This window comes from Prunus persica, chromosome G5, assembly GCF_000346465.2.
Source record: "Prunus persica cultivar Lovell chromosome G5, Prunus_persica_NCBIv2, whole genome shotgun sequence".
Taxonomy (NCBI): Eukaryota; Viridiplantae; Streptophyta; class Magnoliopsida; order Rosales; family Rosaceae; genus Prunus; species Prunus persica.
The window spans coordinates 4,327,164-4,354,355 of NC_034013.1; the positions used below are offsets into that span (position 1 = coordinate 4,327,164).

Here is a 27,192-nt window from a genome sequence, read left to right on the forward strand (position 1 = left end):
TACGTTCATGAAACTAACATTTTTATCACAAATATGTTTACAAAAACTCTCCATCTACAAATTGCATTGATATTACAACATTTACAGACTTCCCATTTTCAACTTCATATTAGTATACAGTATTGAGAATATTTGCTCTTCTAAGTAATTTACAAATTTCCCCCCAAGTTGGGATAGTTCCCCCGCAGTGTGAAGCTCCATAACTTGTTTTACTTTTTGCCATCTACTTTAAGGTGTTCAATTCTCTGGCGTAGTCTTCTCCGATGATCATGTATCTTCAAGAGGCCATGACCCAATACCACAGCAGAGTATATGCCATGTGTGATCATGGGCGCAAGAATATTATTTGTCTGCCAAATTTTTCATAAAACATAAGGAAATTCGATTATTGAGTTTCATCCTCTTCCGTGTATGGTAGTTACTCAATGAACAACAAATTTGCAACAAAGAAACAAAAGTACCTGCATCCACTCAAAACCAAGATATAGGGCCAGATGTCCTTCAAGCAGGGGAGAGTAGATCTTCTTCATTTGCCTCCTCTGATACCAAGCTGCAGAACGACCACGGAAAAAAAATGGTGAAATGATAATTCAGATGTACATGCTACAGTTAGAAGATTTAGAGACGTTATTTTGTTTTCTCCATCTTCTTGGAATAAGATGGAGTATAACTATTGTAGTAAAGACAGTTTTCTAGGCACTTCGTTGTGGAGAACTTGTAACTTTTGTAGATATCACATTGAAATATAAGCATGAATTAACTGTATAAAATGGAATGATACGTTGATAACCATAATTGCAAATACCAGCGATCTGTTGAAAGTTTTAATCATCTAATTTGGTTCCACAAACATTAACTAGCTTATTATGTGAAACAAGCTGGAAGCACCGAAAAACCCATGCTCAAGTAAGGAGTTAAACCTGCAAACAGCTTTTTCATCTCTTCACGGCCAGAGCGAGATGGTAAAACTGGTGCAACTACATAATCAGGATCTGCAAGAATAATTAGCAACTGATCATTAAACTTGCACAAACAAATTTCACCGAAGTTACTTAAAATGTCATTCAGAGAATCAACCTTTTGGAGAGGCTGCTACATAGTACAGAGAACCTGTAAGAGCAGCTGTAATCACCGCTGCAAATGCCTGAGCAAAAGGGACAAATGGGGGAAAAAATCCGGTCTACAAATAGAGCGAATTCAGTCGTCAGAAAATGTTCATTACTGCTGATTATAGTAAAGAAAAGTGAAGAAAACTGCAATACCAGAGACGCCATTCCTCGAGCATCTGTGACCAGATCTGTGCCCCTTAGAAATATATCGGTCAACGATCCCTACAAAGTCATAAATGATTGGGAAAAAAATCATAATGATTTACTTCTCCTACAGAACACTGATTCTTCCGCTCATATTGACAAATCGGGAAGATTATAATTTGCAATGATAGTTAGTAACTCCAACATTTAAAATTAAGTGAGATTTTTTAACATATACTAAAGGCTAAATATATTCAAGGATACCACACCTGAACAGCAGCCCTGTAGAAAAGTTCCTCACCCACGGAGCTTGCAGCAACAATTAGTATAAACTGCGACATTGAAGGAGCAACATGTCACTTGTTTCTTGCTTTGTCCAATCAGCACACCATAAAGTGCTTTACAATAACATTATTAAAGATGGTAAACCTGCAAAGGTGACATTCCATAAAAGAAGCTGCGGAGCTCCTCATCCTCTACATCTCTAATAGCACGAGCATGTGGCGATAACTTTACAACTTCATCCTATAACCATTTTCACATTCGTTAGTCACAAAAGGGGCTGAATACAAGCTTAAACCAATTCCTTAAATCTCCCATTCTCTTCTTCTTTCTCTATAAATCTAATCTTTTGCAATACACAACTTAACTTGGTATTAGAGCAGCCAATCCAATCCTAGAGGTCTTAAAAAAAATTTAAAAGGGTGAAGGACATCAGCGTCCATATGAACATATGGAGGGTTAATTACTAGGAACTGATGTTGGGTGTGGACTTTTGTGCTCTATTCAGTTGCCAATGAGAAATACTGATCCTCTTCTCTCTTTTCTATTTTATCTTTCTAAAGTTTCTCTTTACCAAATAATGAAAAATCATTCGTAATCCGTATCATTGCGTGAAATTTCAAAATCAATCAATCAATCAACTTACATCTAGTATAAAGAGAAGGGCCATGATTGGTGGAGCTGCATATCCAAGCCCTTGTACAATTGCATCTAAAGATACTTGGAAACCTCCCATGCTATCGATCCCCGTGACAGAGCATATAAATCTTCCTACCACAGCCATTGCACCATATATACCTGTTCACAGAAACCCAATAAAAATTCATCGCAAGAAGTATACATAATTCAAGAATTCTCTATATAAAAACAAGTAACAAAAATGGAAAATCAAATCAAATTGTGTATCAAAATTAAATCTTTTATTGGTGAAATTGACAGGATAAGGATTCGTTATCCACAACACACAGGGTGTGAAAAATTAGTAACTACGTGAATTATGAAGCAAGTCAGGGTAATTAGTGTTTAATTATGGTAATTATGGTAGAGCTCACTTACCTATTCCATAGCTAAGTCTAACAACAGCACCAATCTTTTCCCAAACAGGGAACTCAGCTTCGCCGAAGCTCGAATTAAATGTGGTGACCTCCATGGCAGGGCTCGTGAACCCTCCTCCCCGACTCTCTCCGTCTCTTCCATCAATGCCTTCTCTGCTGCGTTGCTCCCCCGAGCCCCTAACCGCCGGTACCGAAACCTTAGAAGCTCCGTCGAACAGCGCCGTCCTCCTCTTTCTCGTCGCCGGAAAATGGCAGAGGCCGAGTTTGCCACACAACGACGTCGTTGGAGGATTAGGAGCTGTAAACGATGTGAAAGGAAGCTCCATTTGGTTAAACAAGTAAGGAAATGCCGAAAACCGGTTTGTTCAGACCGAGATATTGGGCCGAGACAAAGTCTTCGTCGTCTTCATTGAGCATACTTCAGCTGTTGCTTGGTTCAGGTTTGAGCTTCGCAGCTTTTAGTAGTTGTCTGAACGGATTTGGACCGTTGGATTCGGGTCAGAGAGATCTGACGGTGGGGCCCGTGCTTGAATTTTGTATTATCAGGTGCAGTAGGATGTGGGAATATCCTAACTGTCTATGGGAAATTGACACGTGGAGATAACGCTGGCATGTCCAAATGCCTTGTTGTGGCCATCACGCTAAAGGGCCCGATAGTATTTTCAGAGAACCGCGAAATAAAAAAAACAAAGTGAATTTAGGTTTTAATTATTAAAAAAAAATTTCACTTTTGAAAAAAATCAAAAAATTTTCAAAAAAAACAAAAAAATCTCTCGACTTTCAAATCAAAGCCATGCAAATGTAAAGGATTCCTTAATAAATTCAAAAATAAATAAAAATAATTTTGTTTATTTTAATTTCTTTTAAAAAATTTCTCTCTTCTTTGGAGTTTTTCGAAGACTTCCTAAAAACAAATATATAAAAAGAAAAGAGAGGAATTCCACCTCATACGGAAAAAGAGAGGATAATGTGGATCGTTAAAAGATTCCATGCGCTTATGAACAAGGTCAAAAGATAACATTTTGTTGCCCAAACTTAATCAATTTTTTAGTTAATTACACTATGTACTTACGTGGTGGTATGTATGATACATGTAAGTGTAACAGTTTGACTAATACTTATTATGATTTGACAAAAATAACCTTCAAAATTGCAAATTATTACACCATTGACCATTGAGTCAGTTAACCATTTTCTTTCCACCTTCGTTCAGTTTCTAAGACACAATTACAATATAAAAATATGGGTCAATTTTGGTTCAACATGCCAAGACACATTAATAAATAGGTAGGTTTTATTAATGGGGTATTAGTTGGATGGATCTAGACTTTGATGTGCTCTTAAGTGGTTCTAGCCCTTGGTTCAAGCCCCCATGATACCTGTGTGTGTGAGTTTTCCTCCCTCTCCTTTCCTAACTTTGGCAACAAAAAAATGTAGGTTTTGAATCAATTTGCCAACTCAAAAATAACCCGCTCAACTAGTTTAATAAATGTGTCGTTTTTAACTGCAAACTACAATCTTTAAACTCTCACAAGTAGAGACTACAAACATGCAAAAAACTCAAAAAAAGAGTTGATGCACTTATTACAAACAAAAACTAAAAGGCACCAAGTAAATCACAAGGTGAAACCCAATATCTGCAAAAAGACTAAAAAAAACCAAAAAAGGCAGCCACGTCATCCCCAAGCAAATAAAATCCCGAACCCTATATGAAAAGAGAGAGAGAGAGAGAGAGAGAGAGAGAGAGAGAGAGAGAGAGAGAGAGAGTAAGGAGTGGTAAGGTGAGGGGAGGGGAAGGGAGGGGAGGTGGGAAGGAGATGAAAGGACAAGAGAAGGAAAAGTAAGGGAGATGAGGAGGAGGAAGACAGATGAGGGGAGTATGAGGAATAGTGACCTCTTCCCCCCTCAAGATATGTACGGTTAGAGAGTGTTTCTCTGAGTAAAAGTGAGGATTTTCGTCGACAGAATATAGATTCACATTTAACCCACTTAATTATATTAGTTTAACTATAAAGTTAAATTTATCCTTGGTAAAGCTGAATTAATATCATCATAAGTTCGTCAGTATTTATGAGTAACATTTTTTAAAAAAAAGAAAAGAAATTTTAATAGGTAAAATGGGTAGATATTTCAAATTCGTAGCAGTCAATTATTATATTTCACAAAATAAAACAATAATAACATTTTGTTTTTCATATTATATTGTTAAATAATTAGAAAGCAAGGGAAAGGCCGCGAAAGAAAATATGACCGTTGGAACGCTTACACGCTCTCTCTATATAATGGAAACCCAACACCACCAGGAAAAGGAAGTCACGAACTTCAATCACCGCGTCAAAGTTAAGCAGAGAGAAAACCGTAAAACGTTCGCTTCGATCTCTGTTTTCCTTATCAACGACATCGTCGTCTTCGTTGATCACCCACTTCTCTGCTTTGTCTCTTTTTCTCTTACCCATTTCCATTTGATCGATCGTTTTCTCCATCTCTTCGCTTTTGTGAGACCCAGACCAAGAATTAAAGGCTTTAATTTTGTTTCTGCAAAGTACGAAAAACAATGGCTTCATTGAAGCAGAAAAGAGAAACCCTAAAGGAAGACGAACCATGGCTTGTAGAGAAGAGTTTTTTAGTTGCTGGGCGTGAGTGGGTTCGAGGGCGGATTCTCGGCCAAGGCGGATTTGGGTCGGTTTATTTGGCCTCTGTGAAAAAACCCAAATTGGGTAGGGAGGGTTTTCCGGCGATCATGGCTGTGAAATCGGCATTGATGGCTAAATCGTTTGAGCTGGTGAGCGAAAGGTCACTTCTTGGCGAGTTTCGTGGGTGCCCTTTTGTTATCGACTGTTATGGAGAAGATTTCACGGCTGGGATTGGATATAATTTGGTATACAATGTGTTCTTGGAATATGCTGATGGAGGAACAATAGGGGATTTGATAAAGCAATCTGGGGGCTCCGGGCTCTGTGAATTACAAGTGAGGAAGTATACAGAGTCGATTTTGAAAGGAATTCAGTACATTCACGAAAGGGGTTTTGTGCACTGTGATTTGAAGCCTGAAAACATCTTACTTGTGACCTCTGGTTCTGGTTTTGTGCCCAAAATTGGGGACTTGGGACTGGCAAAGAGGGCTGCGGGTGAGCGTTCTTGTAGAGGCACTGCAATGTACTTATCTCCTGAAACTGTGCTTGATAGCATTCAGGAGAAGCCTTCCGATATTTGGGCATTGGGCTGTGTTGTGCTCAAGATGCTCACTGGGAGGCACCCATGGGATGCAAAAGCCGGCTTGAAACTTCATGACCTAAAGCCTCTGATTGCTTCTGGAGTTCCTAAGGTTCCTGGTGGGTTATCAAAAGATGCTAGAGATTTCTTGAAGAATTGCTTTGCGAGGAACCCTTCACAGAGGCTTACAGCAGCTAAGCTATTGGAACACCCCTTTGTGACTAAAGTTGATGAGATTGCACAGGTTAAAGCTGAACCAATAAAGGAAGTTTCTTCAGTGTCATCTTCTTCGAATTGCAGTCTTGATTATGGTAGTTTCATACCACTTGGAAGTTGGAGCTCTGAAAATGCAGAGGAGATGGAGCAACAGATTCTTCCTTTGGCCATCTTGTACCCTAGAGATTCAAGGCCTGTGATCCCAAACACCGGGTGCCAAAAGCCATCAGCTTTTGCTATAATGGGTGCAGCTTAGTTTAATTTTTTTTGAAAGCCTTCTCATGAATTTGATGTAATATTTCATTATTCAGTGTTTGTGATTGTAAGGCTTGACATTATGTAAATTCTTTTCTCACGGTTGTATTGGGTTCATTGTTAATAGAGAGCTAACAGTTCCACTTTGATCTCTTTCTCTTGGTTCTCCCATTGTGTGTTGGTGTTATGTTTTACTGATGTAGATAATCTCACTAATCATTGCATTTGATCCATTAGGTTCACATAAGATTAGTAGTTTACAAGTTACGATTAAATCAGCATGTAAAACTTCTAATCAATAATGTCAACTTTCAAAGGATATTTGTAATAGATTCTCAGCGATGGCTTTGTACCATCATTTTGTTGATGACTACTATTTTCTGCAGTATGCCCTAGAAGTTGTAGCAAAAACTAATGACCAACATTTATTCAGGAATGGTGTCAATTATTCGACAATTTGCATCGTAACTTTGTATCTCCTGGTTAACAATATGTACACAGAAACTATGAGTAGCCCAAAATACAACCGCACAAAAATATACAAAGATTCATTGTACATGGAGGTTGCAGAAAACATAAGCTACAACAGAGTATCTTGCTCTGTAGCATCTTCCTGGGCTAGATCATTCGTTCTCCTCAGAAATCGAGATAAACATGCACTGACTGTTCTCGGCTAAGATATAAAGGCAAAACAAGCATAATCCTGTTTCAGGAGCAGACAGATTCAATGAAAAAGAAAATTTTACACGAATGCATTCAAATAGTAAAAGACTTTGTATCAATTAAAAACAAAAGAACAAAAGCAAGTTGCAAATCAGACAGTGGCTACTGAATCTGACAAAACACCATGTAAGTTGTCACCCTGCTTTTTATCTTAAATGGCCAAACTACAAAAACTATCGCAGCTACAAAGAGGTAACAGATTTAAGCAAAAAACATACCAGCATAGGCAACTGTAAGACCTGACACCAACCGTCCCAAAGCTGAAAGCTTGTAAAGACAAAACACCACTCGGAGAAGATTTAAATACGAAGTTATCTGGTGAGCTGTCTGCAAGAATGACTTATTATCATTGTTGACAAATTTGCATAACTTTACTCTACATGACAACATGCTATCACGAAAATGATAAGCCACATCTGCAACCATCCCAACGGAAAGGAAAAAGAAGATCAATTTGATAGACTAGCACAGCCAAGATTTGTTCTTCAAGCAGACTGCTTTAATAACATATGATGGCCTGTGAGCCAAGGGACCAGCCACCGCAAGATGCCTTTACTCAGGACAAAAGTTTCATGGTTAGAATAGATAGCTAGAAATATATAGTGAGGGCTCAGTGCAAAACATTAATTCTCTACTATAGCAAAGCCACAGATCTGGTAACACAAAGATATTTTTTATTCTCTTGGGAACTGTTAGTACAAGTACGTTTTAGCTTCCATTCTATTCTTCTAAAATACTATGCAGTAGAAGAGAAGGTACATTATGGAGTGCCCTCCAAGTGGCATCCAAGTCTTCCCAGTGAGAAACACAATTGCAAGCATGAAAACACACGTGCACACATAACAACTTGCATATGCAACTCAATACCATAAAAAAAGATCCAAATTTTGAAGATATCCAAGTTCAAAATATGTCCTGACTTGGGCCATTTTATAATTCTTAAGACAGTTATTAGGACCTCTCCTTAATACTTAAATTTTCCAGCAGCATACGTATAGATGTTAGCTATTGAAAATTTTCATCCATAGACACCGAATTATATAGACTGTGCAAAAGCTTGATACCAAAAAAAAAAAAAAAAAATTCCTTGCAGTCATCAAGCATTATTACCTTGAAAAACAACCTCTTGTCAGGTCCTATGGCTGCAACCCTCAGTAGAGACTCAGCTCTTCCTATGATCTTCGCAAAAAGGGCAACAATGCTATTAGCAGTGTCCTACGAAATCTGCCACTGGAGTGGATCAACGAATACCCTAGTCAACAATAAAACTAGATACTTCAATACAAAGATCTCCATTCACCACAACAATAGTATCAAATCTGTAAATTCATAATTTGACACAGAAACCGCATATCAAGTGATACCATTCACGCAATTACAATTTGAAACAAAGGCATTTTATTTCAAGAACCACAAATTTCAGTTCATCTATCAAGGAAGCAACTCCAATTTTTCTTCAATGCCCTATAACCTTATAAAAATTCCAATGCATCCATTCATAAACCTAAACGAAACCCAAATTTCTCAAAAATGATTCTTAATCAAACTCAATTAAAGCACAACAAATTTGCATTCAATCTCAACCATTATCAGATAAAACCAAACTCCAAATTCATCCATCAGCCCAATAACAAGCCCTTAGAAACCCAAATTCCTCAAAACCCAGAAAAATAAAGCAAAAACAGAAAGAAAAGTAATCACTTTCCCGCATTTCATGGGCAGACAAAACAAAATGGGGAATCTGGACTTACGAGATGTTCATTTGGCGAAGAGAATGGCGAGCGAGCAGAGGAGGACGATGAGGACAGCGGAGACGAAGCTGGAGTTGATGAAAAATTTTCCAGTCTTGATAAGATTATTATTTAAAGCTTGCACCTTTTCTTCTTCTAAGGATTAAAGAACTTGTTGGCCGGAGGTTTCTTTACGGATACACTAACCGAACAAAAATCCCCAAATTTTCATCTATTTTTCTTTTTCTATATGTTTCCATAACAATACATTTTAATCTTCTCGGAAGAAAAATCATGGGTATGTTGCTCTCCCTCAAAATCTATTTCTCTCAGTCGAGATTTTACAGAATTCTCATTGGCCATAGGAAAGATGAACGATTTCGGTTGGTTACAAAGGGATTCGCATTGTGGTGGTTCAGAGAGAAGCCTCATCTTCCTTGAGATAATCTGGATCTGTTTGCCTGTGAAGGAAATAAATAAATAAATAAATTTTGGACGGAAAAAGGAAAACGCTGTTGCCTGTGAAGGAAATATTAAACGTGAAGAAGAAGAGCTATTACGATGTTTTATTATTATTTTTAACTAGCCAATTGGTTTTTTTTTTTTTTTTTTTTTTTTATTTTTATCAATATATATATGGTTAATGTAAATATTAAGAATTGAAATTATTAATTAAATTGGTATAATATGATAAATTCATATGTTTTCATATTTAAAAAAATTAAAATAAAAAGAAAAATCAGATAATAAATCATATTTTTATGGAACGCAACTACCCATTATCTTTTTAAATTCTAAAATAAATTTAAAAAAAAATTTAAAAAGCCTCTCGCAAGCGCATGCGTAGAAGCTAGTAATTAAGAAAAAACTAGCCTCTCCGCACGCGCTTCCGCGCTTGCAAGAGGCTTTTTAAAAAAAATAAATTTATTTATTTTAGAATTAAAAAAGATAATGGGTAGTTGTGTTCCATAAAAATAGGATCCATTATTTGCTTTATCTTTTTCTTTTAATTTTTTTAAATATGAAAAAGTGTGAATTTACCATATTATCCTCATTTAATTAATAATTTGAATTCTTAACGTTTGCATTAATCAAGGACATTTTTTGGTATTTTGAATGTTTCACCATTCTCTGCCTCTTAGTTAATATAAATATTAGCCTCTCTGCACGCGCTTCCGCGCTTGCGAGAGGTTTTTTAAAAAAAATAAGTAAATTTATTTTAGAATTAAAAAAGATAATGGGTAGTTGTGTTCTATAAAAATAGGATCCATTATCTACTTTTTCTTTTTCTTTTAATTTTTTTAAATATAAAAAAGTGTGAATTTACCATATTATCCTCATTTAATTAATAATTTGAATTCTTAATGTTTGCATTAACCAAGGGCATTTTCTGGTATTTTGAATGTTTCACCATTCTCTGCCTTTTGCTTTATATTAAGAAAAAATAACATGAATAGTTATGTTCCATAAAAGTAGGACATATTATCTTATTTGTTTTTAATTTTAATTTTTTTAATACGAAAATGTGAATTTACTATAATATCCTTATTTAATTAATAATTTCAATTCTCCAGTTTGGCATTGCTGTGCTGTAAAATAATTGCTGTCAGATTTGCTGTAAGAAAAATCAGCTGTGGGAGAAAGCAGTTTGGTGTTCGGTAAAATTTTTGTTAAAAGTGTTGTTGGTATTGATTTTCGCATAATCAGAAAATGATTGCTGCATAATCATTAAACTTAGTGCCTCTACAAAACTGATTCTTGCATAATCAGAAAATGAAAGCATCTTATTAGCTGCTTTCCCTTATAGCTTTCTCTCACAACAATTTTTAACAATAAGTAATTTTATCACAGTTTACCAAATGGGTTAGGCTTTCCAAAAAAATTTAAAAATCACTTATCACCTCAAATAAGTAATGCCAAACTGGCATGTTTGAATTAACCAAAGGTATTTTCTAGTATTTTGAATGTTTCACCATTCTCTGCCTTTTGCTTTATATATATAAATAAAAGTTGACGGTTTTAAAGTTCTGTCAACTATTTCGACAGGTATCAAAATTTTAGAAAAGAGAGACACAAGGATCCCGTCCCCCATGGGAACCCTCGCCACCACTACCACACTACTCGCAACATCGTCTACAAACCACCTTATTCACAGAACAATTTGTATGACAACATGATTAACGTGTATGTAATTTTTGTTTTTGTTTTGGAGTAGATGCTTCTATTGTATAAAGGATAGCAAAATCATCTGTAACCCAAATGTGAGAGAAGAGAAAACAAAAAGAGGAATCTTTGAAACCTCTTTAATCGACCACACCAAATAGCAATTAAGCGACTAAAAACAAAGCCTACAAGTGAAAAAGAAAATTAACAAAAAAATTAACAAAATAAAACTAGAAAAAGAAATTACATTTGAAAGAACTCAAAAATAAGAATGAAAACAAAACAATGGGTGATAAGCAATTACATTTAAAAGAATACATGAAAATAAAAGTAAAAGTAAAGCTTAAAAAAATAAAAAATAAAAGTAAATTTAGGTTTTAGCCACAAAAAAACTTTTACTTTTGGAAAAAGTCAAAGCTTTTTCAAAATAGACAGAAAAACCTCTCAACTTTTAAATAAAAGACATACAAATGTAAATGATGCCTTAAAAAATCTAAAAATAAATAAGGGCAAATTTGTCCATTTTGACTTCTTTTAAAAAATTTCTCTCTCCTTTGGGTTTTTCCAAAGTCTCCCAAAAATAAACAACAACACATGGGCTAAATCGAAAGCACAACCCATCGACTCCGTTTGGTTCATGGGAAAGGAGACTTGGGGATGAGAAATCAATTATTTTCTTATGTTTAGTAAGTCCATGCATGGAAAATCGTTGTCTGGCCCATGAGAAAATAAGAGGGAAAGTGAAGTCATCCTCCCAACTTGGGTTTTGTTTTCCCTCATCACGGAAAAGTTTGGTGAAATGAACCAATATTATGACCATTTTGTTTCCATTAACAATTTAGAATTACAATATATCATTAAATGCATTCTTTTTTTATTTAATTTAATATGGGTATAATTGAAAATTTATACAAACTTTGTTTTCCATTCCTACTCAGAACAAACATGGGAAAGATAATAAAGTGTTATCTCCTGGTTACTTTCCCAGCATTACCGAACATTTAAAATGAATCTTCCATTTCTCATCACGTGGGAAATGATATGGGAAGTGATTTCCCCTCAAATTCATTCCGTGAACCAAACAATGCCTGAAGGTAAGGAAGAAAAATAAAATACTCCATAGGACCAAGTCCGGCTGATGTAGCTATGAGGCAGTTAATGATAACAAGTCAAACTTATCTAGTGTTGCAGTAATCGTGAAACCGCAAATAACTTCTCCGAACTGATATACAGAATGTGTAACCGTCAACAATAGCTCCAGTCAAGTGTAGACATCGGAAAACCTCCAAAATTTCAACGAGAATGATCGGAAATGTATGCGATGTGTATAGGTGTGGCTGTGATTGTATCATTGCACAAAAAAAACCCATCAATAACTGCTCCAAGACCGATCATGCTTTCGTATCACAGCCACCATCTCTTGTAGAAATGTCAACCGGCCGGTGCCACCAAAAAAGAACACAACAAAACGAATCGACACTAAAATTGTGACAGACCAAAAGGAACCGCAGTTTAGCGGAAATCAAGTTTGGGGAGGCGCTGTAAAGACATGTTTTAAAAAATATATATATATATAAATTCTCTTATGCAGATGTCCGGACGTTATTATCGTGCGAACGCCATATATTTTCTACTATCCCTCCCTGCTTTCCTCCCTATTTACAATGACATCTACAGAATAATAACATGCGGACATCCGGATAAAAAAATACATAAATAAACATTTTGGTCCTTTAAGTTCAGCTCAAGTCTTTAGGTCTAAGCAAACCCATTTATTTTCTTTTAAGCCTAAAACAATGAGCCTAATGTTTTGTCTCATATGTAACTTGAGATACAGCAGCTTTTTCTCAACGAAAAAAAATCCTACAGCCAAATATTTCATTCTTCCTCGTCTTCTTCATTCTCTCTTGCTTTGTTTCTTTCAAAAAATATCCTCATGCCTTGTAAGCACTCTAGGGTGCTTATTAGTGAAGGCTGTATAAGCTGGTGGAGAGTCTATAGGAGGAGGTGGCTGTTGGTGATGAACTTAGATTGCTCTGTAAGCAATCTATATGGTTGACTAATCCCAGTTAGAGTGCTGAATAATCCCAGCTATAAAGAGGAGGTGGAAATAGGTTTTAATCATGACTTTTCCACCTAAATAGTTGAAGTTAGAGAAGGATTTTTCATATATGTTTTTAGCTCACTTCACTAATAGAAAGAAAGAGACGGAGAGGAAGAATTCTGAAAGAGAAAAAGAAGAAAGAAGGAAGGCTTAAGGGTAAAGAGTTTTTATAGTTTTGGGTGTCTTCAGTAAATTCTTTAGTTTTCAATTGGAAGTTTTATGCTTTTATCATGTTTTAATCTGGAAATAAAATGCATGTATATTTTATCGTCTCTCACTTAAAAATTAACATATAGCAGATATTGTTCTTTCAAGACCATCGTTCTCAAACTGCACCATAATTTGGACTTGCCATGTTGAGGCTCAATCAATGGTTTTAATTTTAATTTTTCTCTATGTACTGATATGGAGACTCTAGAGAGAGAGAGAGACAGAGAGAGAGAGAGAGAGAGACAGAGAGCCGTCCCGATCATATTGTGCAAAGATGAGCCATGTCCTACGAAGTATATAACAAAAGAATTCTTGCCAAATTTTTTCAAATTTTTATATGGTTGAAAGGCTGATTCTTCAAACTTTAAAATGACTATTCATTTGTAAAATTTCGTTGAGATTTGGTAAGCCATAATGCTGTTCAAAGTGGTCCATTTAAACCATTTAAAGCCCAGTTTTTATATAAAATAGTGAGCAGTCATCTTTTATTTCACTATTCTAAATATTTTCTTTTTGTGTTTTTACGCTTAGACTCAAGGACTTTGTTAGGGCCTGACAAAGCTTAAGGAAAGAGTTTGCTAGCTGGGAAGTAAGGTAGGGGAATTCTGGGGATTAATTACATGGAATTATATTTAAATTGAATATTCTTGTTTATGTTCTTATTGTTGAAACTTCGTTAATTCTTTTACATTTGTTTTTATTTATGAAATTGGGTTATGAATATTGCTATTACATAATGCTTTCCATTATCATGACTTGCTTATCATTGGTTGTTGGAGTAAAGGAATTCATTACACTTGGGTTATGAGAAAGGAAAATAGCTTTTGTGTAGTTGAGTCTAACCATTGTAGGAACCAAGTTCAAGCGAGTCTGTGTGACAGTAAAATAGGATATCAGTGATATAATTATCGATTGGGTGATTTGGGCTTGGAAATCAATGGTTTAGGCAAGACGACTAGCAAAAAGGGAATATGAAATTGGGAATGTTACGGGTGTTAGTTTATGTAATAGGGCATTTAGAATCACAGTCGTAAAATGCATGATATGGGACATGCAAATTTGTTTGCTTGCATAATTTTATAAATCTCACTAATCACATAAGACATAGGACCGTTACTGAGCTTGTAGTGCTCACCCCTTATTAAATATGTTGCAGGTTTTGAATCTGAGGTTTAGTTTGTGACTTGGAAACAAGAAGAACGAGTTGTAGATAGTTTTGGACGTTTGTTGTAAAAAAATAAATTAAGAGAGTGTTTCTTTCCTGTTATTTTGCTTGTAAAATCATAATGTAAATTACTTTGGTTAAAATAAAGATTTATGTTCAGTTTTCATGTTTCTTGTTATTTAAAGTTTTAGTTTTAGTTTTTCTTTTACCTCACACTTCCATAAGAAGGGGGAAAAAAAATTGGTGTATGACAAGCTCTAAAGTTTAATGAAATTTACAAAATTCTGAAAATAACCCGAAATATTTTCACGCTATTTCTTCTCGGAAGTCTTTATCCTCCCTCGAGTCTTCACGCTCTCTCCAAGCCAAAAGTCACTCTTCTCCTTCTCTTCCTTTTTGTTCTTCAATTTTTGTTGCTCTTCACTTGGATGTGAACCTTGCAGACCTCATTGGTTTCATTTAGTTAGTTAGCTGTTTTCAACTTCTTTTTTTTCAGTAATTTCGACTCTCCTAATTTGCTTTCAAGACACTAGAAATTTTTTGGCAAGAATTCTTTTGTTATATACCTTGTAGGACATGGCTGATCTTTGCACAATATGATCGGGACGGTCTCTCTCTCTCTCTCTCTCTCTCTCTCTCTCTCTCTCTCTCTCTCTCTCTCTCTCTCTCTCTCTCTCTCTCTCTCCATATCAGTATCATAGAGAAAAATTAAAATTAAAACCATTGATTGAACCTCAACATGGCAAGTCCAAATTATGGTGCAGTTTGAGAAAGATGGTCTTGAAAGAACAATATCTGCTATATGTTAATTTTTCAAGTGAGAGACGATAAAATATACATGCATTTTATGCAATTATAAGATTAGATATATTTATGATTTCATTCTTTTGTGCTTATATCTATTATAAGAAAATATGCTCTAACATAAGAAGAAAAAAAAAGCAGTTTATTATTAAATATTTATTGCAAGAGGAAGCGATCTTCAAGGAAGAATAAGAAGGTAATAAACCACAAGAATATTGCTTATATTTTCTATTGAAAAAGTCTTGGTAGAAAAACTTGATTATGCAAAGTTAATTGATACTTTGCCATTGAAAAATGCAAGACGAGTGATGTTTTAATGCATTTTATAAAGTTGTTATGTGAATTACATTTTGTTTATTTTTTTTTAGGTTACAATTCTGACTTTGAGTTCATATAATTTTTTTTTTAACTTATCGAAGTAGAAGACCACATTTTGGTAGTTCGCCTAGGGCCTCCAAAACCTTAGGACCACTATTGTATTAAGGAGAAGTAGCAAATTAGTTGACCTGCCAGCTACCATTAGGTCCAAGCATTAGTATTTTGTGAGGACGAATGAGAGATTATATATTAATTCAGTTTATAAAGCCTTGTATTTCTAACATTATTCATAAGAGATTGAATTTTCGTTCATGGTTATATTTTATGTACTATTTATTCTTGATAACACCTAAATATTGCAATGATTTAACAATTTTAACATAATATTTTATTTATTTTATGATTAAAATAATTTTTAGGTGTGAAAGTTAGAAAACACATTAAACACATTAAACACAAGAATTATATAAGTGAAAGTAAAAATAAAATTGCTTTGCTTTTTACTATACAATTGAATAGAATCCCAAATAATTTTAACATATGCCCTTAATATCGTTTTTATAGAAAATTTATCAAACACTTATAAACTGATTATTGTACCAACACTTTTAACAAGAAGTTTATCAAATACCAAATTGCTTTTTTTAAAAATAAAAAAAAATCTGACAGAGATTATTTTCACATCACAACAATCACAAACTAACCCTCCATCATGTCTCGTGTTTAGACATCCAAGTAAAAGAAGCACGCATTTTACAACCGAAAAAAACGGGAAGCACGCATCATTTATAAGGACAAGCCATGCATTTTAGTATGACATTACGGGAAGGAAAAAAACACGTGTGAGTTTGTGTTTGAGTCACACATTACTTAGCAAAGAGGACCTGTTTTCTTTTATTTCTTTTATTTCTTTTATTTATTTATTTATATAAAAAAAGAGAAAAACTACAAACGCAAACCACGGGACACACAGGCCCAACGAGTCAAAATAAAAAGGAACAGAGCAACACAAAGGAAGACCCTGCTCCTACAGACGGGTTCATTCCCTTATTTTCCTTTCTTTTTAACTCATATATATGATTTTTGTTGGATATGAAACCCAGCTGTTCCCTTTTATGGTATTTTCTTACTTATTTGCTCAAATTTGACGGTTATGTGTGACAAATTTAAGAAAAGTAGAGGAGAAGCTAGGACATGCAATGTGTGCAGCAGCACTTCACTTTCGTCTTGTATGCATATCAAACCAGTGGCTTCACTTTCACAAGCGGCTACAGAGACCGACGGGTTTTCAGACGAAATCTCCATGGGAAAGGCAGCTCCTACTTCTCAAGATTTTGAGTCAAATTCAAAGGTAAGACTTTTGAGAAATCAGTTGTTCATGGTAGTAATCAGTTTAAGAGAAGAAGAAATTGAATGCCCAGTAGTAATTTTTACCAAAATAATCTTCACAGGCATTAGTGTTTCTTTCAAACAAAGCAAATTCGTCAGAAATTTCATCTTTGACTGACATTGACCCCAATCGTGGTTTCCTAAAGGTGGGTAATTTAAATTAATTTTCTTTAATCAGAAAAAAATTGTTCCTTTTTGAAGAAATTATTTAAGGTTGAAATTTAATTCCTGGGTTCTTCTTCAGTTTCCTTCAAAGTGGCCTGAGGAGCAAGCAGAAACATTGTCAAACAGCATGGCAACCTTTAGGGTTGAGGATCAAATTGGTGGTATGTATAGTTATGCTGAACCTCTGAAAACTCACTCTGAATTGAATGATGGAGGCCCAGCGATTGAAGTTGGAATTTTTTCAGGTAAAAAAGAAGATGATGTAAAGTGTGATGCAGTAGTTGAGGAACAGGAAGCTCCTTCGCAGTCTAAGCCTGTTAACTGTGATGATGGATCAGATGTCGGGGAGGATGATGTATGTACTTTTTCTTTCTGGTAAAATTTACTGCTAAACTTGCTTCTTGTGTCCTGTCTATCTTACCGGAATGGAACCATGAAATTTCCTTAAATGTTGATATGCAAACTTTGGAATTCCTGAGATGATGAGGAACAAGTTGTTGTGAACCTCGACATCATACTTTCCTCTCATAAATGGAGCATTGTCCCAAGAAGACAAATGATAGTAGTACTGCACATGGACACATAGACACAGAGATAGACATCCATGCACACACTTGCAACCACAGAAAGCCATGCACCGCCACCACTGTTGCATAGCCATACAAACTTGTTTTTGAAAGGAAACGGTGCACAGGTGTATAGTGGTTATCAAGTACTGAAGGTGGTGGTGCCTAATGTGTTCTCATAGATTTTTGTACTTCAGATAAATATTCCTTTCTTTTTATAATCTGATCCACTGTGCATTTGGCTGAAAACTGTATTTTATTGCTGGTCTTATGTCATAATATGATTTACACTAAGTCTGTGTTTAGCCCATTCTATGCAAACCTGCACAGGCAGGGAGGAAGTGGATGGGTTGGTGGTGGTGGGGGGATTATTTTGGTAGACAATCTCGTTTAGTCCAGCTAAGCCGCCTTATTTGAGTAGATTGGCATTGACCAGCAATGCTTGTCCTATATTGAGATGATTACAGGGTTGATTAGTATTGCCCAGTTGATAATGCCTTTATTCTTTTGTTTCAAGAAAAGAGATTGTTACTTAAGTTGTCTGGGTACACGCACACATGAACACATGCTAAATTTAGTTATTGTCATCATAAGGTGGTAAATAAGGGAAAGAAATTGGCAGTTCTGTTTGATTTTAGCTTTGTTGGAATGCAAGTAACAGTTACTAATTTGGATGCAAAGGTTTGATAGATAATATGGCACATGGCTATCTTGTTGAATCCTCACCCTATATTATTCTCCTGTTTCCTTCTATTGCTTCCTGTATGTATGGCCTTTAAATAAAACTGCACTGTTGATGTAGGAAACTATTCTTTCTTTGTTGCTATTGCATCAATTACCCTTTTTCAATTAAATAGGGCAACAATTATCTTAGTGATTCCATTTTCCTGGTCCTTCTTTGGGTCATGCAAAAACAGGTGAAAGTTTGTGATATCTGTGGGGATACAGGTCGTGAGGAGTTGCTTGCTACATGTAGCAGGTGCATTGATGGGGCAGAGCACATGTATGTAGCTCATCTTTTCTGGATCTTTTTGTTTTTGTGTGCTTTCCTTTGTTTATTTATTTTTTTCCCTATAGAACTTGAAAGCCTATGGTTTTCCTTAACTTATCTTCTTGTGTCAACCAGATACTGCATGCAGGTAATGATGGAAAAAGTTCCTGGAGATGACTGGATGTGTGAAGATTGTATGCGTATGGAAGAATCTGAGAAACAAAATCACAACTATGTAAAAGCTGAAAGGGTCGTAAAAGGATCATCTTTGAGCGGTATAAGGAAAAACTATAAAAACGTGGATGCTTCAGAGTTCAAGAACAGATTGTCAATGAAAAGTAAATGTGCTAGAGTTGAGATCAAAACAGGCAAAGCTGGTTCTACTCCTAGCATTGCTGGCAAAGGACCTACAGTCAATGCAGAAGCTGTGTCTGTCAGTAAAAGAAGGGCTCTTGAAACAAGTGTGAAATTGCCCAGGGTTCCTAGTTTCTGCAGCAAAACTGTACTGCATAAGGATGCTTCCAAAAAGGAATTAGATAAGAAGAAAATAAAGGCAACCACGGATGTCATTTCTGGTGACCGATCTTCGAGCAGTTATCTGAAAAATGCGTACTTGCCTATTACATCAGACAAATCAGACAAATTTCGATTGCAGATGCAATTGAGAAAAGGTATACTTGTTATGCAGCTTAGAGGCCATAGATATTTTTTGACAACATTTTGTATGAATTGTAACTGCATATGATAAATTCTCAATCATGACTTTACAGGTGCTCTATTGAAGTCAAAATCATTCAACATCATTGATTCAAAAGTGAAGGGCAAACTGTCAGATGAAGGTGGTGTCCAAAAGCATAAATTTGTCGACAACAATGCTACTGATGACAACAAAAAGAAAAATATCGCCGGCACAATGTGTAAATCTTTGTCCTTTGATAATGCCAGGTCAAACTGCTCAAATTGTTCCGATACAAAAGTTAAAGTGCCGTACCATCTCAAGGACTCGAAGAAATCGACGTTTACAAATCAAGAGAACTCTACTCAGGTGAAGCATGAAGCCAAGCTACTTAACCCTTTAGTGAATAGTTCTGGGCTTCTCGTGCCACAGAGTGACAAAAAAATTGCATCTAGTGGTCAAACTAGTTTACTCCCTGTTGGTCATGATCTGGAGACTGGCCATAGGAAATCGAAAAACTTATCAGAAGCAAGTAATCATCTTGCTCATGAAGGCTCAAGGTATGTAAATGAGAAAGAGAATAGAGTGGTTGGTGATGCGAAACAGCATGCTGATCATTACATAGAAGCAGCAGTTGCTATCAGAGAAAATAATTCTAATGTCAATTTGCATTCGGAAGGAAGGCCTCATGTGAGAAACGCTTCAAACGCTTTTTCTCTGGCTTTTGCTGTCCCACAGCTTGATTACATATGGAAGTATGGCCTTTTTCTCCTTTAGTAGATCTTTTCTTGTACACTGGTCTTTGGCTTGCCTTTTGAGTATGTTCTGATGCATGTGCTTCTGGCATTTCATGCAGAGGTGGATTTGAAATGTGGAGAAATGGAAGAGTCCTTGGTTCTTGTGATGGAATGCAAGCACATTTGTCTACTGTTGCTTCACCCAAAGTTCTTGAAGTAGTACCCAAGCTTCCTCAGAAAATGCTGGTGGAGGAAGTTCCTCGCTTGAGCACATGGCCAACTCAATTCGTACGAAATCATCCAACAGAAGATAATATTGCTCTCTACTTTTTCGCAGAAGATCTTGAGAGGTTTTGTTTATGTTATTCCTTAAATTAAATAATAAATTAAATAAATTAAATAATGAATTAAAGTTTTCTCTCATGCTGGCCATCTGTCTAATTCTGTATGCTATTTATCCAGCTATAGAAGAAACTACAAAGTTTTGGTGGAATGCATGGTTAGGGATGACTTGGCTCTTAGGGCAAATGTTGATGGGGTTGAACTGTTAATATTCCCATCTAACATGCTTCCTGAGGATTTGCAATGTAAGGATTGACCATTGTGCATGCATATTTTAAAGATGGTTTTCGACACACAATTTAATCAAATATATATATATATATTCTTTTTTCCCCTGTAAATGTAATCTTATTCTTTGGCAGGTTGGAATAGGATGTTATTTCTGTGGGGTGTGTTTAGAGGAAGGAGGGTTTCTTGCTCTGAACTCATGCAGCCTTCAAGAGATGTGAATCAAGTTGACTCTATCCTGGTATGTATATTTAGTTAGTGATTAATTGCCTTATTAATGCATTCTCCTTTCTTTTATATATATATATACTTCTCCAAAGCTTTAGCTGTTAGTTCATGTTTAGCTGTCAATCATATGGCGAGGATAATAACTTTATTACAATTTTTAAGTATAGAATGAAGAAACAAAAATAATAATTAAGGAAAAACACTAAGGATCGATGAATTATGACACTTTTAGCATCATGGAACATGGAGGTCTTTGAATATCCTTCAGAGTCATCAGCAACTGTATAGTTAGTTGTTTGCAGAACAGGGTTTGTAGTTAAGAGTATCATCCCTTCACTTATAACTATATATGTATGAATATATAGATAAACAAATAAATTTAAACTTTTCTTTTATGATGAACATGCACTAAAGAAATAATAACTTTACCTCACATTTATAGTTTGTCAAACCCAAAACACGAAATTGTCGATGATTATAATGAGAAGACATTGAATTAATGTGACTCCAATTGAGAAGTTTTTGGTGTAGGCCCTACAGAAAAAGAAAGATGATTAATCTAACGTGATTGCTGATAATGTTGCTAATCTACCATGGCTTTGTGTTCTGTTCAAGATTACAAGAACCTAAAGCTTTTATAAAGAATAAAATTTGGTTTATGTGGTTTAGTCTTCATATGCTCTAACTACTAGAATTTGGATCCTTATTTGGCAATTTTGATGATTGGATTCAGATCCTTGTAAGCTCCATAGGCATTCCATTTTATTTATTTTATTTTATTTTTATTTTTTTGTAATCTCAGTCCTCCTTCATGACATGAATATGAGCACTTTACGTAGTTTGACACACATATCATTCAAACTTGTCCCATGAATATGTAATGCATGGAGCATTGCCCCAATGACAAGCTACATCATGTCATGGAGCCAATAATGTGACATAGTCTTTTTTATTTTTAAAAGAGAATGGTTAAGATTTAGCAAACAACATTTTTCTTAAAAAATATAAAGAAAACCCCATTTTATCGAAACCATTAAAAAGTGCAAAGTCCAAACAATACAACAAAAGAAACAAAATATTATCATATAGAAATATTGTATAAAAAAATCACTCTAGAAACTTAAATAACAACAGAGCTCTCCAATCTGCAAAAATAGAGAAAATTTGTATTTTCCGAAACTCAGATGACTGAGGCCAATAATGATCTCTAGAGCTTGACTTTATCCCATATTACTTCCATGGTTCCCTCCTCTCAAGTACAGAACTCCATGTGGTGTTACAGTAATCTAGGGAGAATGCTAGGGGATCTTAATCCTTGATAGCCCACTTTTGGGATACCTCAATAATTGTCGTGAAATCATGAGTAGATAGTAATGGTTGTCAAATGGACCCCTTGGATTTGCACTTAGTGGGCGAAGGATCCTACTCTGTACTATTTTGTGCTATGTAGCCAGGATCAGGTGATTTCGATGCTTCATAGGAATTTTGATAAACTGCTTTGTTTTCTTTGTGCTCTTTTGTTCCTTTCCATTTTCTTGCTTGTGGATCGTTAGTTCATTTAACTTTTATGAAATCTTTTTGGTACCTTTATCATTATATTTTTTCCTGTGATAAGCATTCAGAGACAGATAAATTAACTTTTTTTGAGAAAGATTCAAAAGTGTAATATTAGAGCAACTCTGTAACCTATGTTGGGTGACTTGACATCTGGGCTGGTGTTCAATTGGTCAATGGGCCAATTGCGAACATTGGTGAGTGGGTTTCTAGGCAATAACAAGACCATTCATTTGGTCTGCTCAGGTTTTTACTTATAATGTGCTTGGTAAATCTTGGCAAAGAGTGCCAACTTTGGTGCATTCAATTTTTGAGTTGGTAAATATATCAGAGTTTGTGGTACTTGATGATTGGTATATATGTATAACTGGTATTGTCTTCATTGATTTCTATTCCTCTATTTTGTAAATTGTGTTCTATAAAAGTACATGAGGTTTCTCTAGCACAAGCAAAACATCAGTCTCTAGTCAAATTAGCTGTGACATCCAAATTTGGCCTGCAGAAAGGAGGACAATCCAAGCAAAGGCAGGAGATGGACTTCAGATTTTTTCTTCAAGGTAGTAGAAGATATAGCATCGACAGTGTGAGCGTTGATGAAGAGCCTGATCTCAAGAGGGTCAAGACAGATGAGTCAAAGTATTCAGATAAAGGATTTCCATTCCAAACAGATGTGTGTGGTTCTGGTTTTTCTGGGGATCATCTTGGATGTGGTAAACCCTATGATATGCCTGTCTCTTCAACGGAGATGCAAGTTCGTACAACTATAGGAAAGGATCAGACAGAATCTCAAGTTCCAGGTATTGAGCTATCATTAGGGGCACCATTTATTGATTTTGAACACCAAAAAGAAGATCGAACTTCTAATCCCAAGCTGGTGAACAACATTAACGACGAGGACAATGAAGTCTCAACATCCCTTTCTCTTTCCCTTGCGCTGCCATCACCTCTAGGAAACAAGTACTGAAGATTGGATCGAAACAAAGCAGCTGTTGGATGAGAGGCATCCACATCTAGAATGAAACCCTGTAGACTGTAGATTAATAGTACCGTAGCATAACATGGATGTTTTGATGTACATGGATCGTAGCAACCATCGTGATCCTTTCCAGTTCATAACAAACCAATTTCCGTTGTTCACAATTAAAGGTTTGTTAGTTTTCTCAGTAATTTATTTCTTCCTGCTATGTTCTTGTGTGCAAAAAAAAAAGAAAAAAGAAAAAAAGGAGCTATTATACCTGTGGAGAAATGATAAAGTTAAATGCTGCTAGAACCTTGAAGTTAAATACCTACTGTTAACTTCTTCAATGGCGTCTGCAGAGTTTATTTTATTTACTGGTCATGTGGGTTCGCTTGATAGTGTGGCCAGATGTGGTAACTTTAGCAAGTTGGTTGGTCGCGGCTTCTTTTTTATTTTATATTTTGAAAGAACAATATTTTCATTAATAATAAACTCAAATCTCCAGGGTCCATAGTTCAGTAGTAAGAGCATTTGCGTGCAGATAAGTTGTTTCTAGTTGGAACTCCAATGTCAACTTCATGATTTTTTTAGTACAAGGGATGATCTAAATTAGAGGGGGGAGCGTGATTTCTCACATGCACACGACTATAATGTCGTGGGGATTCAAACTTGAGACCTCTGATCTACAAGTCAAGACTCTTTTTCATTGGACTAGGCCTTGTTGGCATGTCAACTTCATAATTTTTTTATTGGGTCAAATACCAACCTTCATATTTGGGATAGAAGGCAAAACCCAAAAGGTGGTTCTTGCAATGACAAAACTAAACCAATAAGCAAGGACATGTAATTTGAGCATGTGCGTGACTATGAGTGACGCGGGGATGGTATTTTTTGCTATTCTCAGTCAATAACGATGCACAGAATAATTTTTTTACGTGTCATTGCATTATTGACCAGAAATAACAAAACAGTATAATTCCTGTTATAAGTTTTTACGCTCATAGGGACACACCTATTGATTGCTTCTACTTAGGGATGGGGGGACCACCAATATGGACTACAATGGTAGAGTCATAACAACTAATTACATGGCTTGATTATTGGCTTTTCTTAGAGTGATGGGAGTTTTAAGTAGACATAATATTATTTGACACCTCACCATGTACGACTAAATTAAGATCCAAAACTTTGCATATCATGAAGATTGAAGATTGAAGAGGGTTAATCAGTAGATCGACTAAACCTAGGTCTAGGTTTGGCACCTCTCTCTAATCATAATTACTTTCAAAGCCATGCAGCACAGCACATATCCACTAATTACATTACACCACATATTAATTCAATATCACCAATGCCCATCAATTGAGGAAAAAAATTTGAGGGATGGGTGGGGTGAAACACTTTGAAGTACTTATCAAAATCATATGTCACTAATTATTTCCCCATTTTAGAACAAAGTCAAGCCACAATAATAATGAAATTGAAGTATAGGCTAAATAGCCGAACAAACACATGCGTAATCATATATCGGGCCAAACCCAATATTGGTTTATTAATTCCCAAAACCAGCCCTAAAAGTAGGTTGAATTGTAGTCATTAAAGGTTAGTTGGACTATAGCGTAGTTATGAGAACCGAATTAAATCAAAACCCTAGGTCAAATGATTCTTGCCATTTGGGGATTATTTGACCTAATTGGGAATTACTCAACCTAATTGGGAGTTACTCAATTTAATTGGGAGTTACCTAATTAAATTGAGAGTTACCTAATTAATTAGAGAATTGATTTGATTCCTACCACAATTCCCAATTAAATGAGGAGTTACCTAATCAAATTAGGAATTAATTTGATACCTACCACAATTAGGGATTTGATTTACCTTAATAAATCAAATCCCTAATTAATCAAATCAATTCCAAGTCAGGGAGGAATAATTCCCTTCCATCTACGGAATTATTCCTCTGAAACTCTAGCCTCCAAGACCACTATAAAAGGATGGCCACACACAAGGGTTGAGGTACGTCTGAAATCTCTACTGAAACTCTATAGAAAATTCCTCTCAAACCCTAGCCACCTCCTTTCTCTCTCTCTTTTACATAAGGCTCCGGCCGCCCTATTTACACATTAAACACATCCCGTACCCTATTTTAGCTATTGTTTCTATACAGATCGATTGAACTGACTTAGGCATCGGAGGGCCTTTGGCCAACACCCCCCGGGTGTGGTCCTTTTATTTGTTCTATTTTGCAGGGAGAAAAAGGCGGGGAAGAAGAAAGGGGAATCTTTCAAACCGAATATTCTTGTGGGGAAATTTGCTCCCACAGTAGTTGGTTGAGATATTTCACCGTTACTTATGTGGGCAGAGGTTCGAAACCCCAGACACCCAATGAATTCAGATCAATTCAACTTGTTGTTGCATTTGGTCACTGGAGAAGTTGTATTATATGCAGCACCTTAGTTGGCTTCCGCGTCTGCGAGAGGTTGATAATGGGCAGTTGTGTTCCATAAAAATAGGATCCATTATCTACAAAACTGCCATCGATTTCTTAAAACAAGCTTAACCCTAAAATCTCATTAAAAAAACCCAAAACACTCAATAGAGCATCAAAGTAATTTAATAATCAAAATTAAATTCAATAGGGCAAGCTATCATTTTTTGGGGTGTTTATAGAAATTAAATGGTATTGGGTTTATCTATATCATTAGTGCTAAGAATTAGTATAAAATATCTTGTTATTTTATTCCTAGGGTTATTGACCAAAATGGTCTCCCAACTATTGCTCCAGTATCATTTTGTTTCACCAACTAAAATTTTCATTTCAGTAGTCCTTCAACTCTTCATTTGGTATCAAGATGGTCATACCGTCAAAGTCTGTCTATTTTATTGTTAAATTGAGGGGTAAAACCGTCCATATACAATTACCAAACTCATTCCCCATCTCACGACTCCAGCCCACATGCAGCCGTCTTATGACTCCAACCCACATATCAGCCTCCCCATCTCAACCCAGCCCCCTTGATCTCTCGCATAAAGTAGCAATTCTAGCCCAAAGTAGCCCCGCAAATCAAGCCAACCCAATTTAAATATAAGCCATACCCAATATAAACATCCCCAGATCAGATCTGAGTTGGTGTACAAATACAATAGTAGGGAGGGAGGGAGACAGAGAGAGAGAGAGAGAGAGAGAGAGAGAGAGAGAGAGAGAGAGAGAGAGACCCCCATTCATAGGTTTTCATTTTTGTAGCTTTTGAGTGGTAATGGATTTGGGAGAGAGGGAGGGTGCGGGTCACGGTGAGAGCGACTGGGAGTGGTGAAGTAACGGTGGGTGGAGGTTGATAGGGGGGAGGTTGAGAGGTTGGAGGTGAGGGGAGGTTGCGGAGTTGGAGAGGTGGGGTTGGGTAATGTTGGGTTTGTTTACTTTTTTTAATTTTTTGTTATTTATTTTTGTATTTATCTGATTTAAATTTTTTTTAAAATTAATTTAAACAATAGAGAAAAAAATTATTACTTTTTAAGTCCATGTCAGCCAAAAAAAAGCAATGTTGGTGGTGAGATTCAATTTTTTCAAATTTAAAATTAGGTACAAGTTCTTATAATAGTTTCCTTTAATTTTTAATTATTGTATTAATATGGATAATTTTACCTCTAAATTTAACAGCAATATTAACAGACTTTGACGATGGGACCGTTTTGATACCAAATGAAGAATTAAGGGACCATTGAAATACAAAATTTAGTTGTGGAGCAAAAGTTGAGGGACCATTTCGGTCAATAACCCTTATTCCTAATTACTGCAAACGAGATTTTCTTACCAACAAGCGAAATGGTAATAAATTTTGTACTCCTTGTACATAGCAATTGTTTTAG

The 27,192-nt window shown here is 35.7% G+C and overlaps 3 protein-coding genes and 1 long non-coding RNA gene across 8 annotated transcripts; 2 read left to right on the forward strand and 2 right to left on the reverse strand.

The window, feature by feature from the left end:
- LOC18775876 lies at positions 1 to 3,043 on the reverse strand. Its single transcript, XM_007209203.2, has 9 exons — positions 2,592 to 3,043; positions 2,182 to 2,333; positions 1,683 to 1,778; positions 1,523 to 1,585; positions 1,263 to 1,331; positions 1,078 to 1,180; positions 921 to 992; positions 462 to 550; positions 1 to 350 (listed from the first exon to the last, which is right to left on the reverse strand). Exons 1-9 carry the CDS (start codon positions 2,914 to 2,916, stop codon positions 210 to 212), a joined length of 1,110 nt encoding a protein of 369 aa, XP_007209265.1. The 5' UTR covers positions 2,917 to 3,043; the 3' UTR covers positions 1 to 209.
- Positions 5,145 to 6,275, forward strand: LOC18776132 (mitogen-activated protein kinase kinase kinase YODA). Its single transcript, XM_007210884.1, has one exon. The coding sequence runs from the start codon at positions 5,145 to 5,147 to the stop codon at positions 6,273 to 6,275; it is 1,131 nt and encodes a 376-aa protein (XP_007210946.1).
- Positions 6,677 to 9,322, reverse strand: LOC18777754. 3 transcript variants are annotated; one of them, XR_002271582.1, is made up of 4 exons: positions 8,749 to 9,322; positions 8,108 to 8,249; positions 7,216 to 7,324; positions 6,677 to 6,977 (listed from the first exon to the last, which is right to left on the reverse strand). It is a non-coding gene; the product is annotated as an uncharacterized LOC18777754 (long non-coding RNA). The 3 variants fall into 3 exon arrangements; XR_002271581.1 differs by having other exon boundaries at positions 7,216 to 7,413; XR_002271580.1 differs by having other exon boundaries at positions 7,216 to 7,547.
- On the forward strand, positions 16,462 to 23,551 carry LOC18777411. Of its 3 annotated transcripts, XM_020564022.1 has the most exons (11): positions 16,462 to 16,842; positions 16,943 to 17,026; positions 17,125 to 17,206; positions 17,291 to 17,400; positions 18,529 to 18,614; positions 18,738 to 19,273; positions 19,373 to 20,033; positions 20,135 to 20,365; positions 20,478 to 20,602; positions 20,720 to 20,826; positions 22,870 to 23,551. In XM_020564022.1, exons 1-11 carry the CDS (start codon positions 16,645 to 16,647, stop codon positions 23,329 to 23,331), a joined length of 2,682 nt encoding a protein of 893 aa, XP_020419611.1. In that variant the 5' UTR covers positions 16,462 to 16,644; the 3' UTR covers positions 23,332 to 23,551. The 3 variants fall into 3 exon arrangements, with proteins under 3 accessions (XP_020419611.1, XP_020419612.1, XP_007208845.2); XM_020564023.1 differs by lacking the exon at positions 16,943 to 17,026; XM_007208783.2 differs by lacking the exons at positions 16,462 to 16,842; positions 16,943 to 17,026; positions 17,125 to 17,206 and having other exon boundaries at positions 17,340 to 17,420.

Bases quoted from the DNA above. Each gene is read 5' to 3' on its own strand.
- LOC18776132 (XM_007210884.1), top strand. From the start codon at position 5,145: ATGGCTTCATTGAAGCAGAAAAGAGAAACCCTAAAGGAAGACGAACCA.
- LOC18777411 (XM_020564022.1), top strand. From the start codon at position 16,645: ATGTGTGACAAATTTAAGAAAAGTAGAGGAGAAGCTAGGACATGCAAT. The intron at 17,401-18,528 runs GTATGTACTTTT...ATGCAAAAACAG, and splicing joins CAGATGTCGGGGAGGATGAT to GTGAAAGTTTGTGATATCTG. The intron at 20,827-22,869 runs GTATGTATATTT...TTTGGCCTGCAG, and splicing joins ATCAAGTTGACTCTATCCTG to AAAGGAGGACAATCCAAGCA.
- LOC18775876 (XM_007209203.2), bottom strand. From the start codon at position 2,916: ATGGAGCTTCCTTTCACATCGTTTACAGCTCCTAATCCTCCAACGACG. The intron at 551-920 runs GTTTAACTCCTT...GTCGTTCTGCAG, and splicing joins GATGAAAAAGCTGTTTGCAG to CTTGGTATCAGAGGAGGCAA. The intron at 351-461 runs GTACTTTTGTTT...AAAATTTGGCAG, and splicing joins TTGGTTTTGAGTGGATGCAG to ACAAATAATATTCTTGCGCC.